Genomic DNA, 22,106 nt, shown 5'->3' with positions numbered 1-22,106 from the left:
GGGTGGGAAAACAAACTGAAACCAAGAAAAGGCACGTCCATAAGAAGCCGTGATATTAACCACATAGGGTTGCAACTGCTCTTTCAGGCCCAACCCAGATTACAATTTCATCTCTCTACCCCACCAGCCAGTCCCCAAGAAAGAACATAATGCAACGAAGCTACATTAACAAGGGAGCCGTCGCAGAAAGGATGTAGACTTCCTGTTTTTACAGACCCACATGCAGCTTCCTCTGATATAGTCAGATTGCCCCAGTAAAGAAGGCCTTAGAATGAGTCCCAAGACATCATTAAATGCACTGAGAGCTACTTACCCACAATAGAGAAGATTCCCAACTGTGCATTAGCCTTTTAGAGAATTAACATTTAGATAGCACTTCCCCTCCCAACAGATCCCAAAGCACATTGCCATGACTATACAGGAAGAGTCTCATCTACTGCTGAAAAGCAGCCATCTCCAGAGAGCAACATGGTGGGTCTTAACAGTGTCTTGGGACACTGCACGGCAGTCAAGGAGGGGAAACTCATCAGCCAGCCAGCCAACCAGAACTGCAGTGAGATCCAGACAGGCAAACTGTGATTACAGATTGCCTTGTCCCAGGACTTCTCCATCCACACCCTTGGAAGACAGGCCATGGGTCTCTTCACTGATCCCAAATGATCTGGTTTTCTGTTTTTCTGTCCCAAGAGGGCAGTTTTGGCAGCACCTCACCTGTTAACACCATATTGGGGCACCCATTCAGCACCAAGACACAAAAAGGAGCATCAGGGGGTAGTTTGGTTCCAGGAATAGGGTATAGGATCCAGAGAAAGGAGACCTGGATTCTATTCCCAGCTCTGCCACAGAGACCTTGGCCAGTCAGATCCTTTCCTTTTGTCTCTATTCAAAGCAGGGACTAGTTCCCCATCTTCTCATCCCAACTGGAATATAAACAACCACCTAGTGAAGAACAACCCCATTCCCTACAGCATTTGGGCATCCAAGCAAAACCCAACCTAACCCTGCTTAGAGTGGAAGATCAGGCAGGATCAGAGCTCAAGGCAACAGGAGGCACAACACCAGCATGGTAAGAGTTACTGTACTAAAGCATGCCTGGAGCAGAGACAAACCTCCCTCTGCTCTGTACACAGGAAAGGCCCTTCAGACTCAACTCTGTGTGCACGGGCAGCAGTGGGGGCGGGGAGGGAGGAACTTCTTAGAAATGTTTACTTCTCCATGGTAACGCTGCTAAACAATGGCTCCTATTCTTCCTCTTGAAAGCGGGGGGAACTCAGGCACCAAGGGCGCGGGGGGACTGCCAAAGGAAAGGGAAGCAAGGGGACAAGTGGAGATTGTTACTCAACAATCCTTGCTTTCCTTTGGGGTTTCACGCTGGGCTTTTGGAGTAGCTTCTATGACACCTTCACAGCTTCTGGGCAAACAGCAAAGGCCACTCTGGTCCCACACTAACGTGCTCCCTGAGATGTCTGTGGTGGATATTTTTGGGTTAGGCTTAAAGAACTCAACAGGTTAACATAGCAACAACTCCCTTCCCGGGGAATCTGAACGCGATAAGGCCAGAGTGGTTGGCGAGGAAGATACAGGAATAGGCCATGTTAAAAAAACAAACCAGTGGAACCCCTGACTCATTCAATGCATAGGATGGACAGTGCTCACTGAACAAGCAGCTATTGATTGTTTCTTCTTATCCTTGTTATTCCATGTGTGGCCCTTGGTCTTAATTACTGTACACCATTTAAACGTGGTGGAAACTCTTGGGCGACCATAACTAAAAGCATCGCTACCTATAATATAGATAGATAAACCATTTCATGCAAGACACATGCAAGAATAATTTCTGGCAGAGTGATTCCACTGAATCAAAGAGATTGGAATAAAAGAAAGCAAAAAAGTTTTAGGCATGGGGCATCACCCCTTTGGTTTATACTGGAACAACCTACTGAAATATAACAGATTAGTTAGCAAATCCACTATCCTGGTCTCACCTGTTCCACTCCCGGAGTCATCAGCATCCGTGGGGATGTCAACATCTGTAATCTGAATATCGGGTATGATACTTGGCTTCACTGCAGACCTAATGAAGAGACAGACATACTGTTACAATACAGGATCAAAGTCACCAGCCAATGCACCGAACTCACTTTCTCACACATAATGGACTGTCAGATGTGGGTGTCTCATTTAATGGGGGTGTGATAGTGGGTTCTTTTGTTTTGTTTTGTTTTTTAAAGTTCAAGTAAGGTTCGTATCTCAGAGTACGTAGCCAGGCCAGATAACCCTACACAAATACAAGCGAGGTGGAAATTCACCCCTTGTGCAAAAGGGCCAGCCCACTTTTGCTTGCCCTCCACACGGGTGAATTTCATCCCTGGATACTTTCCAGTTTTATACTGGACTGAGGTACATACACTCGTGCACACGTACACACTGGAAGCCAAGAAGGTTGGGACTGAAATTTTGGATCACAGGCAAGAGTGGGCTCCCTATTTGACAAGGCAAAAGCTTGCTAGTTTTCACTTCAACTCCCATTAGTCTGTAACGCAATTCAAAGACAGTGTCCGTTGTTGGATGTAGCAGAGAATTTCTGCCACCCTAGTTTTCAATATGCTATTTACTTCTGCACACTACAGCAGGGAGAGATTTTAGGCTTTTAGTCCCACAAAGTCTAATAACTGGGGAGAATGTTGAAGTGACCCTCAGATTTAACTTGGCTAAAACACTGCTGGTGATGTACACCCCTCTGCAGTGACGTGCAATGCCACCGCATGACTTCAGTCCTCTTAGTAGCTGGCACTTGCACCAAGTCACATTCTGCTCTCAATAACTATGCAGAGGTAACGGGTCCAGGAGATCGTATTCAGGGCTAGATGTCAGGAAACTGGGTTCTATTCCTGGCTCTAACCTGCTGGATGACATGAGACAGCTCGCTTCTCTCTGTTCCCCAGCCCATTTCTTCTGTATTAAAATTGTAAGCTCTTTGGGGCAGGGACTGTTGTACTGTGAGACCATACAGTACCCAGAGTAGACTGGTTGGGTCTCTAGATGCTATGGCAAAAAACATAACAGTGTGTCCAAGTGCCATGGAATTCAGTGCCTACATGATGATTTTAAGTATTGTTTTTCAATGCGCCCCACATCTTAACACACACACAAATGGAATGCACTGGTCATGGTAAGACAGTCAATGAAAAGTCAATCTATTAGTTCAATCAAAAGTTGATCATTTGACAAGTCCAATTCATTAGCTGTAATATCAGCAAATCAGTAAGGATTTTACGCAGTTGGAAAGATCAGGTGGTTTTCTAAAGGAGATTGGCCACATTTCGGGAGATTTAAAGGAGCTGTAACGATGCCTTTTGATAACATAGCAAAGCAAAAAACAATGCGTTGCGCAGGATTAATGCCCTAAAACTGTGTCCCCATCTCAGCTATTAATATCAAACTACTCAGCCAGTGGAAATGTTCTGGATGTAGATTTTCCAGCTATGGTTTTCATCTAAACTGATTTTTATAGGGGAAAAAAAAAAAAAAGGATGAAGTTTCCCCCAAATTCCCCTCCCCTTTTATTCCCCCCGACCCCCAGCCAGCTTTACTTAAGTTGGATGTTTTGAACAGTAAGCTTTGTTGGGCTTCACTGCTGAAGAGAGGATCTCGTAAAAAATACTGGGTTATATCAAATGTTTCAAAATATAGGATAATTTTCTCTCAGCGATCGATCCCATGGAATACGTTTGTACGACACCCACAGTGGTTCCCCTCCTACACACACACACCATAAAAAACAATGTGGTCATACCAGAATGATGCGAAGAAAGTACCGTGAAGTAAGACAGGCAGCAATACAATGATTCCAACGGTCGCATGATGCAAGACGAGACATAAGGAGGTTTCACTCAACAATGAAATGACGGAAAAATCGTAACGACAGCAAAGGAGGAGAGGGAGACAGGACCGATGAGATTTACAGTTCAAGACAGTGAACTGGGACTTCTCCCAGCTCTGCCACAGCCTGACAGAATAATCTCCGCGTGCCTCAGTTTACCAAGATGTAAAACAGTGATAATACTGGTTTATTTCACAGTAGGGGCTAGGAGACTAGATTCCTTTTTCTTCCCCCAAGAGGCTCATTAGCACTCATTTCCTTTCTGAGACATTCTAAACCACCTAGATGGAGGCAAAGTTAACTTTCCCACCCCTCACTCCCGGTCACATTTATAGATATTCTCATAGAGTTTAAGGCCAGAAGGGACTATCAGATAATCTAGTCTCATCTCCTGTATATCACAGCCCCTAATATTTCACCCAGTTGTTACCCCATAACGTGTGTTTGGCTAAAGCATATCTTCCAGAACAACAAGGAGCCTTGAGTTAAAGACAAAGACAGGAATCTACCTTTTCTCTGCATAGTTGGTTTAAAAATAAATAAATATAAAACTTTAAAATGGTGCCTTATTCCCAATTTGAATGGGTCTCGTTTTAGCTTGCAACCATTCTTGTTCTGCCTTTCTCCACTAAATGAAGGAGCCCTTTAATACTGGCTGTTTTCTCCCTGTGTTTTCTACTCTGTATCAAGTCACTGCTCAGTCTGGTAAGCTAATCAGACCGAGCTCTTAAAGTCTCTCACTGTGAGATCTTCTCCAGCCCTCAAATCATTGTTGTGGCTCCTTTTCTGCACCCTCTGTAATTGTTTTGGTGTCCTTTGCAGAACGCTGACAGCAGAACAGGATGCAGTATTCCAGTCTGTCTCCTCAATGACATGTATTGTCTGTATGACCCCTAACTCTCCCTCAGAATCGCTGCTTTCCAGGATATAGTCCACCGTTCTGTAGGTCTGGCCTGCGTTCCTTGGTGTATAATTTTGCATTTGGCTATGCTAAAGGAAGCGCTGTTATTCAATCCTGCAAGGAGCTTCATTTGGGTCTCTGTCATAGCAGAGACAGCTCTTTGTTGCCTTGTCTTCACCAGACTTTTGTACCTTGCGTGAAGAAGGATTAGTCTAGGGTAAAAGTCCAAATATTTGCTACAAGCATACCCATAGAAAAATGTCCAAACTAGTCTTTACAAATATGTCAAGTGTCAATTAACATGAGACAATCAGTTAACGCAAGGTGCAAAACACAAGGTCCCATCTTCACTAGGGAAAAAAAGCTTAAATCTTAACATGTGATTTAAACAAAACAAAATGTGGACAAGGCAGTTGTAGTTTTAACTTGCGTTAGCCCTTCAAGGTAAACACGAGTGATGTTGCCCAGTGACTCCTATTTTTTCCCCCTTTTTGACTTTATTTACTCTGGAAGGTGTAGTTTTTGGGTTAGCCAGAGAGCTGAACTATCCAATCTGCATGGAAACTGAGCCAACAGCCAGATCTGATGGTGAGAACATAAGGCACACCCTAGCTGGGCCAGAGAGAAGAAAGCTGATTAAAGTTACATACTCTTTGTAGGGAAGTTGCAAGAGCCAAGCAAGGAAAATAATTCTATTGGCAAATCAAGAAGTTAGAATGCCTCCTACGGGATATGTTAAAATACCGAATAAGTGAAATATACTGACTCTAAATAAAACCAGGGAAAAGTTCACTCTACAGCAAACCTAAGCAAGTTTAGCTTCTGATGTAGATTGGGTTGCTTTTCACTGCCTTCCTGATGATGCTCACACATAAAGCAGCACTGCAAGATGGGAATTCACCAGGCTGTCTCTCATGTTTGTTTGCCAGCTGGCAACGAAGAATTAATACCACCAACCAGCAATTGTATAGGAGATTGTTTCCATCCACAGATCTCCAGTAGCTTTACGAGAGATTCCCAGTTCAGAGATAGGAAATTGAAGCACGCAGGAATTCTGTGATGTTGAACAAGTCACCTAAGTCAGTGGTACAGCGGGGAAAGAAAGCCCCAGGTGTCTCAGTTCCCATGATCCAACTGGTTCTCTAAAATAAGCAGACTCAAATGGTAGAGCCCTCAGCCGGACCTGCCCATCACAGGAGTAAGGACTTAGTGGCTGCAGAAAGCAGCTTTATCAGGCGAGGCAAAAGAAAGCCTCTCGGGTAAGATGACAGGAGATGTGAAAAGCTCACCTTAGATGTACTGAGGCTTTGAGCACCAACAACTGCCTACACCAGCAGCGCTAGTCTATTCCGCAATGAGCCAACTAGCCAGATTCTCCTCTGCAGCAGCAGGGCTACAGAAGTTCCCCAATCTCCCCACATAGGGCTGTACAAACCATCACCGTAGCGCTGACCAGCTCAGATGGGAAGAGCTTAGCGCACAGTTGTAATATGAAGGCAACCAATAGTGTGGCAGTGTGGTCTAGTGGAGAGGGCACCAGAATAGGATTTGGGAAACCTGGGGTCTGTTCCCAGCTCTACCACTGACCCGTTGTGTGACCTTGAGTAAGTCATTTCATCGCCCTGTGCCTCAGTTTCCCCTCCACCCTATTTAGCACGTAAGCTCTTCAGGACAGAGCATGTCTTCCTAGGTGTTTGTACAACACCTAGCATAATGGGGCTGTGCTCCTGGTTGCGGCCTCTAGGCGCGACTGCAATACAAGTAATAACGCACACATCACTCAATTCTTCACGTCAGGAATTTCAACACTCTCCCCCCCAGTGGCTGCAGATGACACTGGCAATAAGCCCTAATTCAACCTCAGTAGAGAGGAAAACCCCATCAACCTCTTTCTGGAGCTGCATGTTGGGTCCTGCTGTTGCATGTGTGTGGTCTAGCAGACATCCATGGATGTCTCTACCAAGTCAATGAATCCATGCTCGGGAGTTTTAACAACAGCTTCCTCCCTAGGCAGAGTGGACCATCTACTGACCCCTGTGTGCCCAGGTTGCAGCCAGAGTGCCAAGAGGAGGAGGAAGGAGGAGGCCGGATCCGCTGGTTGTCATCCTGCATCTGCAGCCGGATGGGCCTGCGCAAGCCCCAGGAGATGTTCAGCAAACCCTCGACAATGAACTCGCCTTCCTCCTGGGCAGCAAACACAAAAACAAGTCAACATCTCAGAGCGGTACCTTGGCCAGAGCCCTCTCCTCCTCGACAAGGCAGATCTAAACACACAGCCCTGCCATCCTGCCCCCCAACCTCTCCAAACACTTGATCATCACTAACAAAGCCTCACAACGTGAGAGAGAGGCCATATCATCTCCATCTCCACGATATGAGCAGGGAAATGGAAAGCCTAGTGGTGGTGGATTTACTCACTGTGTGACATCATGCCATTGGGCAGTGCTGGAAACAGAACCCAGGAGTCCTGACTCCAGACCTGGTCTATGCTTAAGTTTTAGGAGAAATATTTTGCTTAGGGGCATAATTTTTTAAGCCAATGTAGTTATACTGGTACAAGCCCTAGAACGGGGCAGTTACACCAGTATAAAGAGGCTTTGTACTGGTATAGCTTAGTCCCTTTCCCATATGGAAATAAGTATACTGGTAAAAAGCACCTTTATGGAGATATGGCTGCACACAGTAAATGTAGTTGTGTCTCTAACAACACCAGTATAGTTAGTGAGATACTACTTTCTAGTGTAGATAAGAAATCCCCTGTTCTAACCCTAGATTATGCTCCCCGCCCAGAGCTGGGAAAAGAACCCAGGAGTCCTGACTCCCAGCCTTCTGCTCTAACTAAAAGCCCACCTTCTCTCAGGAGCAGTGCACTTGATACTCCAAAAAGCATCCCACAGCACACAACGGGCAACAGGCTTAAATCATGCATCATTAAGGAACAATGATATTACTGATAAAAAGTTGGTCTAGAGGATCATGGTATTCCCATTCCAGCCTTAACCTCTGAATCCCGGGAAGAGACTGGATCCCACTCCCATTTAAATTGGTATCAAAATTCCCATTGATTCCAAAAGGTGATCGTGTGGGAGAGGGGAGAGCCCATTGGATCTCTATATCTCCCTCTGTAAAATAGCTACAAAATAGGAACTCAAGACCCTACAGCTGTAGCGCTCCCCTTGCAATAATAACCAGCCATCAGCTTGCTTTGCCAGCAGTCACTTTTTGACCTCCAAGGTGGGCATTGACCCAGACGGTATCGTTTTTCCACGCAGTGTCCTCCATCTAAGTCACAAGACCAGCCTGCTCGATAGTTACTCATTGATTTCTCACCTCTCTGTGCCGGAGCTGCAAATTCTGACCTTCATAATACAAGTTGTAGGTCTTCAAGTGCAACAGCAATTCGTTTCTGGAAGATAAACAACATTAATGCAGGCAAGAAGTCACAAGGAGACGAGGAAAGAACCAAAGCCTGAGAAACTCGGATTCTTATGCTGCACCGGGCCCTGTGGTATCAAAGCGCCTGAAGGGGCTGACCTGAAGCAGGTTTGATGGAGTCAGGAATGACTTTCCAGAGCCAGGGCTCGATTATGGCAAACTAGTCATACGCACAATGCCTCATGACCCTGCAGCCCTGCCTCTACATGGGATGGCAGGAGCATGCGTCCCATGGCAGAGCCATCTAATGCCCCGCTGAGGGATTTACCACTACTTCTCTTTGGCCAGGCTCAGGGTACCCCACTTCTACAGCCCTGGGATCTGCCCAGGAGACCATCTGCAGGCTGCAGCAGGAGTCACTGCAGTGGTTATGCTCACATTACTCTTTCAAGCTTTTCTTTACAACGGCAGGGCATGGAAACACATCTTCTCTTAGATATGAAAGCGGAGATTCTCATGGGATCTCCTGACTGTGGGAGACGAGGCCCTCGGTGTGGGTCCGTAGCACTGATGGCTTAATCCAGCCATATCCAGAGCCTGCATTCAATAACTGAGGGCTATGAGATCAGACCTTGGTCGTTCCCTGCCTCGGCTTCCACTCACACTGCACAGAAAAGGGGCGTGTTGGGGAAAAGCACAAACATGCCGAGGTGGAAACAGAGACCCTCTTCCCAACCTTTGTGACGTGGCGCACAACAGCTGCCATCTCAAGAGGGGAACTCACTGCTCCCTAGGGGTGCATGAGGCCTCTGTGTAACTCCTACTACTCCGGATATGGGGCTGGCAGCGAGGACAGGCTGTCATACACAGGACTCCCCACCCTCACCCCTGTACACATACACCTCCTTTCCTTCTCCTCCCCCTTACCTCAGCCTGCCTTGATGGACCTTAACAGAGCACAGTCCTTGTTATCAACGAATGCCAGGTGGCCCATGCTTTCCAGTAGGGATTCTTCCCAGGCAGTTACTGAGCAGTAACCTGGAATCTGGAGCTGGTGACCATTATACTAGCACCTAGATTCTCTCTCACTCAGAGACCGTCTGTGCTCTAAACAGACACGACTGGGACAGGGAGTATTATCCACACAGAAGGCAAAGTGCAGCCCTGAGCAATTAATTCATTTGACCAAGACAGACAGTCTTCGATAAAGCCAAGAATAAAGTGCAGAACTTCCGAGTCCTGATCTTAACCACAGGACCATCCTTCCTCCCTGGAACACGTAGGTGTCTCTGCATGTATGGTGTGTCCAAGTGTCTCCCTCCCTTGCAGTAACTTACGGGCCCTTCGACAGCCAGATGCTTGGAGGAATCCCTGGGATTTACTACCATGAGTGCTCTCTATGTGATCAATAAGGCCTAGCCCCTTTACCAAGTGCAGGATCCACTCCTTAATTAACAAGAGTAACAAATTAGAGAAGCAAGTGGAAATTGGGGGTGAGGAAGATTCCTGAATACTCTAAGGCACTTGCTAGATATGTTTGGGGAGCAAGTCCCCAATGCAGGGGGGCTCCAGCCGCTAAATTAGGGCTCTGAAATTCAGAGCACCTTGTTTCAATTCTCAGACCGCTAGGAGACCATGGGTCAAGTAGTACACTGTGCCACTCTGTGCTTCCAGCTGCACATTTGGAAATGTGGAAAAACTGACACTCAGAGAACCAGAACCTCTTCCTAGAGGTCCAGTGATCACTTCCCATTTTGTTTCCATAAGCCCTTCAAAAAACAATCTGCAGGGTGCATCAACATATCGGCCCTACAGATGGGCAATGAATAAAGTGCAGAACATGCCCCAAATATGGGGGCCATCAATGCTTGTTTATTGCATCTCCCGGTCAAGAGTAAGGAGTGTGCAGCCACAACTACTGTGTCCTGACAGCCAACGCTGCCCTGAGGAATGCTGTCTGGGCTTTGCCAGGGGCCCTTCTTCCAATGATCAAAAAACCCACTGCAACAAAAAACTCAGACAGACCGACCTTGATGAAGCAGACTTCAAGGCTGCAAGACAAGCAGCTTAGGGAACACGCAGTCACTTGCCTCTGTACCACATTTATTGTCAAAATAAAAACACAGCCCCCATCACAACACATTTCTGAAGTCTATTCACTGCACCAGCCCTCTCATCTTACAGTTTAAACAGCACCACCGTTGTAGATACTGAATGGGAGGAGGAGAGGGAAAAGAGAGCATAGGTACACAGGTCCAGATCCTCAAAGCTGTTTAGGCACCTAAATCCCATTGATTTCATAAATATGTTTAAGAATCAGGGCCCTACGGCCTGGTCCTCCGGGTAGCTTTGCCTGCTTGGCACTACTCCATTGGTCAGTTTGGCCCGGAGTGTGGCAGGTGCAGTATTTTCCTGACCTCTAGAGGCGCTTTGTTTTTTTCAGCATGGGAATAACTTGTTCCCATGCAAAGGTCACTAAACGTCTGATCCATCCAACCAGGCATCTCACAAATTGCCCAGTTGCTGGACTATTACCTGTCACCTAGGTAACATTTCTATTAAAATACCATAGGACAGACACATAGCATTTGCACAGCACTTCCAATTAGGAGGTGTCTAACTCTGCAAAGATGGGGAATTAGAATCACAGACTATCAGGGTTGGAAGGGACCTCAGGAGGTCATCTAGTCCAACCTCCCCTCCCCCCAAGACTTCTCTGTGGATTTTTCCATGCTTTGCATCATCAATTGCTAGAGAGATCACCTCCCCTTCCACTTCTATCCACAGCTTTAAGTTTTGTGTGTGTCTGCATCTGCCCCTCCTCCACTAGTCACCAGGGCCTTTCATAAATAAATCATAATACCAAAAATATTTCTGCGTTAAGCTCTGGTTGCAATCTTACTTTGAAATGTATTTGTCTTTTCCACAGGGGACTAGTGATGACTGACTGCAGTAATCCATCCTCACAATCTTCTTTCATTAGGAGCAGAGATCTGAATTGTGGAGGGAAAAGATACAAAAGAAATTTGCATTAATCACTGCATCATTTCCATGTTAATATGTGCAGATTGGGCCAGATCCAAAGCCAGTCAACTCAGCGGGAGTTTTTCCACTGACTTTAGAGCTTTGAATCCATCTGTCAGCCACATCAGACAGCAAAATAGAAAGTTCCAATTCAAATGATGGACCTAAAAGCGGAAATCTGAAAAGTCAGGTGAGGGGAAAGTAAAGAGAATCACTGCAAGTGCACCACAGTAAGCCGACCCAGGGAGACACAATTAATAGAATACTTTGTATTTCTATTATCAGAGGGGTAGCCATGTTAGTCTGGATCTGTAAAAGCAGCAAAGAGTCCTGTGGCACCTTATAGACTAACAGATGTTTTGGAGCATGAGCTTTCGCGGGTGAATACCCACTTTGTCAGATGCATGTAGTGGAAGTTTCCAGGGGCAGGTATATATATGCAGGCAAGCTAGAGATAACGAGGTTAGTTCAATCAGGGAGGATGAGGCCCTGTTCTAGCCGTTGAGGTGTGAAAACCAAGGGAGGAGAAACTGGTTCTGTAATTGGCAAGCCATTCACAGTCTTTGTTTAATCCTGAGCTGATGGTGTCAAATTTGCAGATGAACTGAAGCTCAGCAGTTTCTCTTTGAAGTCTGGTCCAGATGCCAACTCTGCCCACATATCTACACCAGCGACACCATCACAGGACCTAACCAGATCAGCCACACCATCACCGGTTCATTCACCTGCACGTCCACCAATGTAATATACGCCATCATATGCCAGCAATGCCCCTCTGCTATGTACATCGGCCAAACTGGACAGTCGCTATGGAAAAGGATAAACAGACACAAATCAGATATTAGGAATGGCAATATACAAAAACCTGTAGGAGAACACTTCAACCTCCCTGGCCACACTATAGCAGACCTTAAGGTGGCCATCCTGAAGCAAAAAATTTCAGGACCAGACTTTAAAGAGAAGATTTCATGCCAAAAATATCCACCACTTTATACACAACACACACGTATTTTCCTCAGCTGTACAATGGCAATACTATTATTGACCAAGTGCTTTTAACTCTGCGGATGAGAAGCACTCTGAGATCCAGGTATTATTGTTATTCATTTCCTAAGGAAATTGCTCAGCCCTTCTCTTTGTCTTGAAAAGAAGGGCCCCAAGTGTTAAGTTAAAGATACAAGGTCTTGTAGCTCATTATCACACTGAAGTCGATGGCAGATCCACGCAGTGGTAGCAGGGTCTGGAGTGTATTTCACAGCACTACTGCACAGGGAAGTCGCTCCAGGACCTCAAAGCCTCTCACACAAATAAGCTAGTTCGCTTCACCCCTCAAGGAAGTGGATATTTTACAGAACAGGAAATGAAAGTACAATGAGTTAACTTGCCTGCAGTCACATGGAAGCCAATGACTGGGTCAGAAATACCTGCTCTCAGTTCTTCTGGGTCGCAGTTAGGATACCCTCTCCCATCCCACACTGGCACAACCCTGACTAAAACTGCAGTTACATTCCAACTCCATGCTTCTAAATCCAGCAGCGGCCCAAGCACAAAAGCCGATATTAAAACCCAGCAACAGCAAGCATGAGACAAGACGACAAAGGGCAGGAAATTCAAAGCTACAGCTAACACGGGGCATTGTCCTGAAAAAGGAGAACAGAAACGCAAAATAATAACGCAACTAACAACGGAAAGACTGATTCGGCTTTTCATTTCCTAGCTTATGCTACTGAGTTTCACAACCACCTCAGCAAGGCTGAAATAGTTGGGTTAGGCTGTGAATGAACTGGAGGGAGGCAGGCAATGTTCACTTAGAAAAATTAGAAGGAAATACTCTTTTCTCACTGGAGGCTCTAACAAACATTACTATTGACCAGAGGTGTGTTACTGGTCAGGCAAACACGAACCATGTTTAGACTGCTACATTATGATCTCAGGACAATTAGTAATAGTAGTACTGACATAGCCCTACAAGTCACAGCTGTGATCGGGGTTCCATTGTGTTAGCGCATGTACCCACATGTAGCAAAGACCATGCCTGCCCTGAAGAACTTGTACAGTCTGAAAGTTGGGGAAAAGTAGTATTGTCTCCAGTTTACAGATGGGGAGACTTAGATACAGAGAAATGAAGGTCACCCAGGAAATCCATAGCCGAGACAGGAACTAAAACCAGATCCGGCACACCATTTAGATAGACAAAGGATGGGAGGGGAAACTGAGGCACAGAGCAGCAACTTGCCCAAGGTCACACAAAAGATCAGTGTCAAAGCTGGGAACAGAACCAAGTCTCCTAACTCCAAGTCCAATGGTCTGTCCACTAGACAACACTGCCTCTCAATGTTTTAGTATCCATGTTGTGGTCTGAGTCTTGTATAATTCCTCCCCCTTTTTTAGACTGAGCATGTATGTGGAACCATTCTGATAAGGCAGAAATGTACCTGTGTAATCTGACTCACTAACTTCACAACTGATCTCAATGTTATTCACCTCCAAGGAGGGAAACAATGGACTTACAAAGGGAAAAATCCTGATTTATCAGTGGCAGAAGTCAAGAACAGCACTTCTCTACCTCATTCGAGTGTGGAGAAGTTCAGTGCTCGTAAAGAGAACCTCAGATGAAAAGTGTCGTAGTGCGTAGTGCAGTCCGCATCCTAACAGAGAGATTCTCTTGTGGACCAATTCCCTGCCCATTGCGGATCACGTAACAGTTTCTACTAGAAGCAGCAAGGCTCTTCCTCACTCACAGACATTCTCAGAGGCCATCAGGCTGACCAGTGAGGAGCCTGGACATCTCTCTCAATAACCTCCTTTCCAGCCAGCTCGCCGAAGACCAAGGCCCACAGATTGACCTCTGCAGAGATAAGGGACGTATTCCCAGCATGACCACTGACTTGGACCATTTTTCCCTTCTCTCTCTCCCCGCCCCCATCAGTAAAATAGGGATAACACTGACATTCACACCAGAATTTCTGTGACCTCTGAATGAAGAGTGATATGAAACTGTAAGATATTAAGTGGACAGAATTACTGCTATAGAAACAAACAACATACTCACAGGGCAGATCTTGCCATGTACTTATACACCCATTTCTCCCTGACCGCTCAGCAGAAACATGGATAGAGAACCAGCGACCAGCTCCTCGTGCCCTCTTTGCAAGAGCAAAAATTCGAGACCGAGCAAGAGGGTGGTATGAGTACTGGGGCCGGCCAGCCGGCATAGATATCCAAACAGAATGGATGAGCGTCCATAGGCCAAGCTGAAACCAGGATGTGCGAAAAATCCCTCTGAAACCCGTAAATGAGGAAATTATGTCTTATTCTATGCGAGCTCAGAAGGGAGGAACAGAGCAGAGACGGCATTGCTGTGTGGGAGGGGTAGGATCCATCCATCTCTCAGACAAGAGCAATTGCAATTACAAAGACAGCGGGGACGGAGGGATGGGTGACTGATAGGCGAGCTGAGAAGAGGCAACAAGGCTGCATCCGAGACGCACAGACTGATGCTGAAGCACATACATACAATGAAGATTCGCAGCTGTATGGCTGAAGATCAACCTTTCAACAAGATGTCTTGCCTGGGAAAGCTTCCAGCCACCTTGTAGGACCTCAATTTGACCTTCCCTGAGGGTGGAGTCTCTTGACTAGATGACCTCCTGAGGTCTCTTCCAACCCTAATATTCTATGATTATTTTGAGAGGAATGGACAGTGTTCACGTAATTAAGACCCTGGCCTGGTGCTGACAGGATCTTGATTCAATTCCCATCTCCGCCAGATTTCTTGGGTGACCGTGGGCAAGTCGCTTCCCCTCCTTGGGCCTCAGACAACGAGAATACTGACTTTCTTCCACCTTTTCTCCATTTGCTCTATTTATATTCTAAAGGGGAGATTTTTTTCTAAAACATCTGACAGAGTTAGGTACCTAACTCCCTTAGGCACCTTTGAAAAGTCACACCCCACACTCCTTGGTACAGGGACTGTCTCTTATTAAGAGTCAATATAAAGCCTAAATCTACAGGACCCAAATCTAGGTTGGGGCCTCGAGGCTACTGGAATAATTACCTTCTGCTACAGAGAGCTCCACCAAGAAGCCCTTACACCAACCCCTCCATCTCCCTTCCTCAGAGGGGTCCGTTAAGGGAACACGAGGCTAGGTGACTAGTGTATTCTGAAATATCATCAAAAGTTAGGAACCGTTGGGGAAGTTACTACCAAGTAATTACCACACAGAGGAAGAAAAAGTTGCACAGTTACTTGTCCCATGTAAAAATGTTACCCGAGTCACACACAGATGGGCAGCGTGTGTTTTTCTTTAAGGCTCTTAGACTCCTTTGCCACCTCAAAACACACACAGCATTATGGCCCTCAGGGCTTCTCCTCAGGATCAGAGTTATCCAAAGGCTACACAGATAAGCACTGGCTGCAACAAACAGCTGCAAAGATGCAACCAGACTGATATTTCTGTTCTGTGGAGATGACAAGCCTGTTGGCCCTCAGTACTTTATAAAAATACTGGGGAACTTAGAGGTTTTTCCTACCCAATGCCGCAATGACAATTTGCACCAGCCGGGGAATTTGCCTCTATCCATTTACACCCTTTAGCGGTCTACTTGTCTTAATATACCCATAGGTAGGCTTGGCAGAATTCGATTTCTATGTTGTTATCATCATTTTGACACATAATATTTATTTTTAAGGTTTTCCCCCCGATTTAAATTCTCACAGTTGTGCAAAATTATGGGTTTCCGGCTTTTAAAATTTGCATTGATGTAAATTTTCACAGATTGAATGACAATAGTCACAGAGTCAAAAAGTTAAAGCTTTATATAACCATTAAAACACAGCTAGTCAAAACCACATCAAAATGTAGAAAGTACATATCCTCAAATCAAATGCAGCTAAGTTCTCAAGCAGCATTTTCTTTCCTCAGCTTATCTGTAAATGTCGATTATTAATCGATGAAAATGTGTGTTGGATTGTGTGTGCACGGTGATGTCAACATTTACGAGTACAATCTAATCTTTCCAAGCCTATGTGAAGAGCATTCTTGAAGCTCCTTAGCAGCCGCACGCCCAAGCCAAGAAGTGCCAGGAGATCTCACAGCAATTTCTACAGCACCCTTCAAACACAGGGCCACTGCTGAAATCAGCAAAGGCTCTCAAGCTGGAGCAACCTCAACATAAACTAGAGCAGGGGCGCTGGAACAATTTGTATAGTGGGGGTGCTGAGAGCCCTTGAACCAAACTGTAAACCTTGCAACCACTTTAAGCCAAGGGGTGCACAGCACCCCCAGCTTCAGCACCTTTTGGTTTTGGAACTACCTACCTTGGTCCGGTGGTGCCCAGATTTATTAGCATTCCTGACGTGCTGTACACCCTCTCTCTCTCTCTCTCTCTCTCTCTCACACACACACACACACACACACACGGCTGTCTGTGTAAAGGAGAATAGGGGGCAGAGGATATATTTATGGATAGTCCTTTATTTATGCTCATGTTGCAAGTTTTAATTTAGGCAGTAGGTGCCTGGAGCACCAGGTGACTACTGTAGTTGCAATTTAAAAGGTTTGAAGCCATACGTAAAACAGAAATAATAAAATGCAGCTGTCCCTGGGGTGGAGTGCAGCAGTCAAGGTAAAGGAGGAGAAATTAAGGCCAAGGACACTCTCACAAAAAATGGTTCTTGAAAAAAGTTTGCAGAGATCTTAATTGCAGACGTGCTTAGTTTTCAAGGTCTCTAAGCTGAGCCACATGGTGTTCATTTATCTACACCGGGAGAGGGAGAGCCCAAACCTCTGGTTTCCCTTGAAAGTTACATTATGGATGAATTTCTAGAAGGTAAATGGGCTTACGCTTATGTTTTCTGCCTGCCTTATGATTAAAAAATCTTGATGCCTGGGAAGAGCCCTCCCTTGGCAAAAACAGCTTAGAGCTGGTGCAGCTGCCTTGCCAGGGTGCCTTCGGTTTCTCAGACGGAAGATTTGCTTTTGATTGAGCTCCAACTTCCTGTTTATCAACCAGCTGCTAGATCTGAAGTGACAAGCTGCTTAAGCCTTCTCTAACACCCTCATCTCTGTCACCATCTCCATTTCCTAAGCAAGACGAAAAGCTGCCCGTTCTTCCCTTTTTGGGGGTCTGCTGTGCAGATTCAAGGTTCCTCATGCAGGTTTCTAGAAAGGGGTGTGAGGTTGTCAGTGTCAGACTGCCAAGCCCAAGGCAAGACTTACTTTCCTTGATATGTAAGAATATTTTGATCTCCTTTTAAAAATTATAAATACAGAGCTCACCCACAGAAGTGGCCCAGTACTTCCAGTACCCACAATACAAACATGAGATCTTTTACAGGCCACCATTCTCTCTGCCATGGAGAGATGGCCTGAGCAGCTCAATACAAACAAGATCAATACCTGACAAGTATGACATGTCAATGCACAAAACAACTCTCACGCAGTGCAGCAAAAAGGCTCTTATTTAGACCTGGTCAGGAGTACTGTCTCACCCTGTGGCCTAGGAATTGAAGTGGTACTTGGGAATTTTAAGTCCTTTTGTGGCGCAAGCCCATAGTAACTACAGTGGCATTTGGGGAATTCAAACAAGAGCAATAGAGAATTCTATTCTCATTCTCTGTTCTGCCAATGAAGAACAGAGCTATAGGTCTCAGAGAGAGAGAGAGGTGGGGGGGGGGAATGAATCAGATGATTTTCTATCTTACCAAGATTTTACGATCACAGAAACTTAAGGAAGAAACCAAGTAAGTCAAGGAGTCAATCCCTCTGCCAATGAAGAACAAAGCCTGCTAAAGGATGATTTTATTAACATCATCTATCATTGTAGCACCAAAAGGCCCATGTTAAGAATGCCTCCCTCCCCTTATGCTATATAATTACTACATGAGGAGCTTCACTCTAGTCTAGGGTTACACATACGTATCAGATGTTAAACCTGACTTTAGTCCCAATAGCCAGAAAGAATGCTCAGCACCCTACACGAAGCCTTTGCTCCACCACTTTACGGCTGCTGCATCATCAAGTCAAATGGCCTTTCTGCTCATCTCCCTTTAACACAGTTTGACAGGCCACCTAGATGGCCCCGGAGCAGCATGGAGCGTTCTGAAAGAGCAACTGAAAGGCACAAAGATGACAAGTATGGGTCACTTTCACGCTGTTACACATGCCATGTTCTTATTCGCAGGTATAAAGAAAACCTGTATGGTGTAGGAGTAGATGGGATAAAGGAGACACAGGAACCAATGAAGACTGGTGCAGCAAGAGACACCATGAGTTTGGGTTATTAAAGGGGAGTCAGATCTGATACTTAAAGCTTTGAGCAGACGCTGCTAACAGAAAACTCCAGCTGATCAAGGAATCTTGGAGGCTGTCCCTACCAAACAATACATATAGGTAGAATTGCATTACCTGCAACAGTTCTTTCATTTTCATAAACGCTGGCTAAACAAGATGCCTCTGATCTAGGCAAGGGGATGGCTGAGATCAACAGATTTGTGTTCAGAGCAGGATGTAGTGGCTAGTGCACAGGACAGAATCAGGACTCCTGGGTTTCATATATAAATAGATTTTAAAGCTTCAAAGGACCATTATGATCTACTCTGACCTCTCACACCACACAGACTGCAGAATTTCCCTCAGCAATTCCTGCAGTCAACTGTGTAAGTCAAGGTATAACTAGAGCATAACTTCAAGAGTCCAAGAGAGAGCATTTGTTACACTGCTTGTTAAGCTGTTCCAGTGGCTAACCCTCCCAGTGAAAGACATGAATCTTTTGTCCAGTTTGAACTTTACCATTTTCAGCTGCCAGTATTCTGTCATCAACGGTGCCAGCAGGTCTGTACGTGACCTTGGGCAAAGTCAGGTAACTGCACCGTGCCTCAATTTACCCAACCATTAAAAATGCAGCATATTTAGTTACTATTTGGCCCGCATGCATACTAGAAAAATCCCTTACTCTTTGCAACGTCCTTTCAAAGCTTTAGTGGAAGGGGACTACATGGAAGCCTGAAATTACATGAGGTTTCCTGAACCAATTTGAAAACTCAATGCTTCCTGCACAGACAAAAGGTTGGAAATATCAGGATGTAGCAGGTTTGCCATGCAACATTATCTGTTTCTAAAGTCGCTTTCAGGGCTGACTGTACCACAATGCAATTTACCCTAAAAATATCTTTTTCGGACCATTTCGTCCAGGTCCTGACAAACCTATCTGCTCTGCAAAGCCACCCTCACCAAAATCCAGACTGTTGGGTCCCTTCTCAGCCACTTGACTCATCCCTGTGTGCTGGCAAACAGTGGAAAAGAATACCGTCCGGCAGCCTATGCTCCCAGATAGTAGCGTTTGGATTCATTCCGACACCCTCCGCGCTCACAGTACCGGGGTGCCCCGGGGAGGGCAGCACCACACACACGTGCTCCAGTCTCAAACAAAGCTGCTCTGTAAGCTTTTTGCTGAGCCTGCCCATCTGGAGGTCACCCTAAGCCATTGCAACAGTGACAGAAGAAAAGAAGAAAGGCTGTCATGGCAGGGGATGCTTCCGAGAGTTACCACGGACCTTGACAGAAACCTTGAGCAACAGCGAGAAGAGAACTTTCTCCTGAGAGCTGGGTTTTTTCTGACAACCTGAGGCCTTGTGGCAGGAACAGCTCTCATTAGTGGCCAGGAATGGTGTAAACTGACCTGTTGCTGTAGTTTGCTAACCTGGCACAAGCTCATCTACACTTAGGGTGTAGCACCAGTGCAGTTATGGCAACTGATGGGTACTGAGAACTGGATCAGAGCAATTGTAGGGGCAGACACTTTGCACCTAACCAGGCGCAGATCTAAGCTTCTATTTAAAATGAAAGTTCCTATCTCCGAATGACTATGCAGAAAACCCGCCAAACACAAACCAAGTGAAACTGACCCAAGGTCAGGCTCCTGCGTCCACAGACAGCCAGAAACATCAGAGGCCACCCTGAGGCCGGAAAGCAGGATATTAAGAATCAGGAAAGAGCGTCAAAACACCATTGGAAGCCCTGGCCTGACTTCCTAAACCTGTTGGGTCTGGGTGTGAAAAAGGAGCCATTGTTGTGGGTCATCAGTGGGGCTCAAAGCTGGGACATTCAGCACCAGTTCCCACCAGCTAAGCACACAGAGGCTATGAGGAGATCATGCTGATCTTCGGAGAGGGCCAGGCGTGCCTGACAGACATGTGCATAGCAGCTTAGGGTGGAAGAACATCATCCCCACCACTAAAAGCTGCCCGAGTGCGAATCCCCACACACGCTCCACTCAGCAGATATTTCTGCACTTTGAGTCCACCTTGACAAGTATCAACTCCCTCCCTACCCTGTGACCCATAACCCGGTGAGGGCAATCTGTCCAAATGGTCTTAGGCCTATGCACCATAAATGGTCACATGGAGCCCTCTCCATCCCTGTCCCAAATAAGGCTGCTTTACTCACAAACAAGTGCTCGCTTCAGCAATTCTCACAAGCCCTAGTGCAGGGGTTCTCAAACTCCATCACACTGCAACCCCCTTCTGACAACAAAAACTGCTACATGACCCCAGGAGTGGGTACCGAAGCATGAGCCCGCCTGAGCCCACTCGAGCCCTGCCACCCTGGGGTGTTGGGTGGGGGGTGTCAAAGCCAAAGCCCCCCAGCCCCCTCGGGGGGGGGCTGTAATCTGAGCCACACTGCCCAAGGCTGAAGCCCTCAGGCTTCGGACCCAGCCAGTGGGTCGCAACCCCACTTTAATGGGGTCACAGGGCTGGCTTAGACTTGCTGGGGCCAGGAGCCAAATCCTGGGGGATCCACTTTGGGATCCCAACCCACAGTTTGAGAACTGCTGCCCTAGGCAATGGCGGTATCTCTAGCCCGGCTGTTGTAAGCTCTGCTGATCCAAGTCCACAGAGCAATTCCTATAACGGGAGCCCAGAATCCAATGTAGCAGGAGAAGGCTAAAGCCACATCCTACTGGAAGCTGGGCACTGTGCCCTGCAACATGGCTGGAAAAGAAAAGCATGCCCACCTGTTATGAAGCTGTGCACTGAAAAACCCTGCCTAGGCCCAAGTGGATATTGCCTGGAAGGGTCCTGCTCAGCGGAAATGGAGAGAAGCCAGGCAGAAGTCAGAGGCAAAGGGTAGGAAGGCCTCGGCATGAGACACAGGGAAATTAAGTGGAACGGGTCAGAGCAATGGGGTTTATTGAACTCTTCACCCCTAGGTCACTGGTTCAAACCCAGCCCGACTAGAAATAGTTGCCATCAAATGGCTCTTTGTGGCCTACAGGAAATGAGCTGGTGGGTTTGAGTCCAGCCCCCTCTCTTGGGCTACATCCACATAAGAGATCTCAGCAGAGGTCCAGGACTACAGACTGAACTATCCTTTTACCCCTCACGAAGATGTCACCCAGCCAGCAGGGATAAACAATGGGGAGGGGGCATAGTGGAATTCTTATCCCCAGGCAGCAGCTGCTCTGGAAATCAACACAGGACTCCAGCCCACATGGCATCTTTCATGAGCACTAAAACCAGCTCACGCGCAGGTCGATGTGGGTGAAAGTTGACCCTGTCCAAGGGGTCAGCATGAGGCCTGTGCATCTCTCATATCTTCAAGTGGTGCCAATGACCTGGTGAAATCATCCCCATAGCACTTGAGCAGGTTCATCATGAACAATCTCACTATACAGGTCATTATTCTGAGCCATGTTATCATTACTCAGTCACAAATACATTTAAGGAGTCCGTTACAAAACCAAGAGCTTTGAATGATCATAATGGCTCCTTCTGATGTTAAAAAGAGCTCTGAATTATTAAATTAATGACATTTTACAGTTTGTGTGCTTATTCACACTTATTTTGTTAAGGCACATGAGTCTTGCTTACCCACACAAGTTTCAAACTTGCAAAAATTTATTTATGGGCAGAGGGGGAGA

The 22,106-nt window shown here is 46.3% G+C and overlaps 1 protein-coding gene across 4 annotated transcripts in view; it reads right to left on the bottom strand.

Annotated features, from left to right (window-relative positions):
• RASSF2 (Ras association domain family member 2) overlaps positions 1 to 22,106 on the bottom strand; it is a 48,438-nt gene that overhangs the window by 24,761 nt on the left and 1,571 nt on the right. For 2 of the 4 annotated variants that reach the window (XM_030552004.1, XM_030552002.1), the window contains exons 2-5: positions 11,062 to 11,152; positions 8,115 to 8,190; positions 6,817 to 6,968; positions 1,986 to 2,074 (exon numbers count right to left, since the gene is read on the bottom strand). In XM_030552004.1, coding sequence (XP_030407864.1) covers positions 1,986 to 2,074; positions 6,817 to 6,968; positions 8,115 to 8,190; positions 11,062 to 11,120 — 376 coding nt within the window. In that variant the 5' untranslated portion in view covers positions 11,121 to 11,152. Of the gene's footprint in view, positions 1 to 1,985; positions 2,075 to 6,816; positions 6,969 to 8,114; positions 8,191 to 11,061; positions 11,153 to 11,908; positions 11,949 to 15,240; positions 15,261 to 22,106 lie in introns of those variants that run through there. The other 2 variants (XM_030552005.1, XM_030552003.1) reach the window with 2 other exon arrangements.

This window comes from Gopherus evgoodei, chromosome 2 (genome assembly GCF_007399415.2).
Source record: "Gopherus evgoodei ecotype Sinaloan lineage chromosome 2, rGopEvg1_v1.p, whole genome shotgun sequence".
NCBI lineage: Eukaryota > Metazoa > Chordata > Testudines > Testudinidae > Gopherus > Gopherus evgoodei.
Note: the sequence above shows the minus strand (reverse complement) of the source record. Positions and strands in the feature narration are given on the sequence as shown.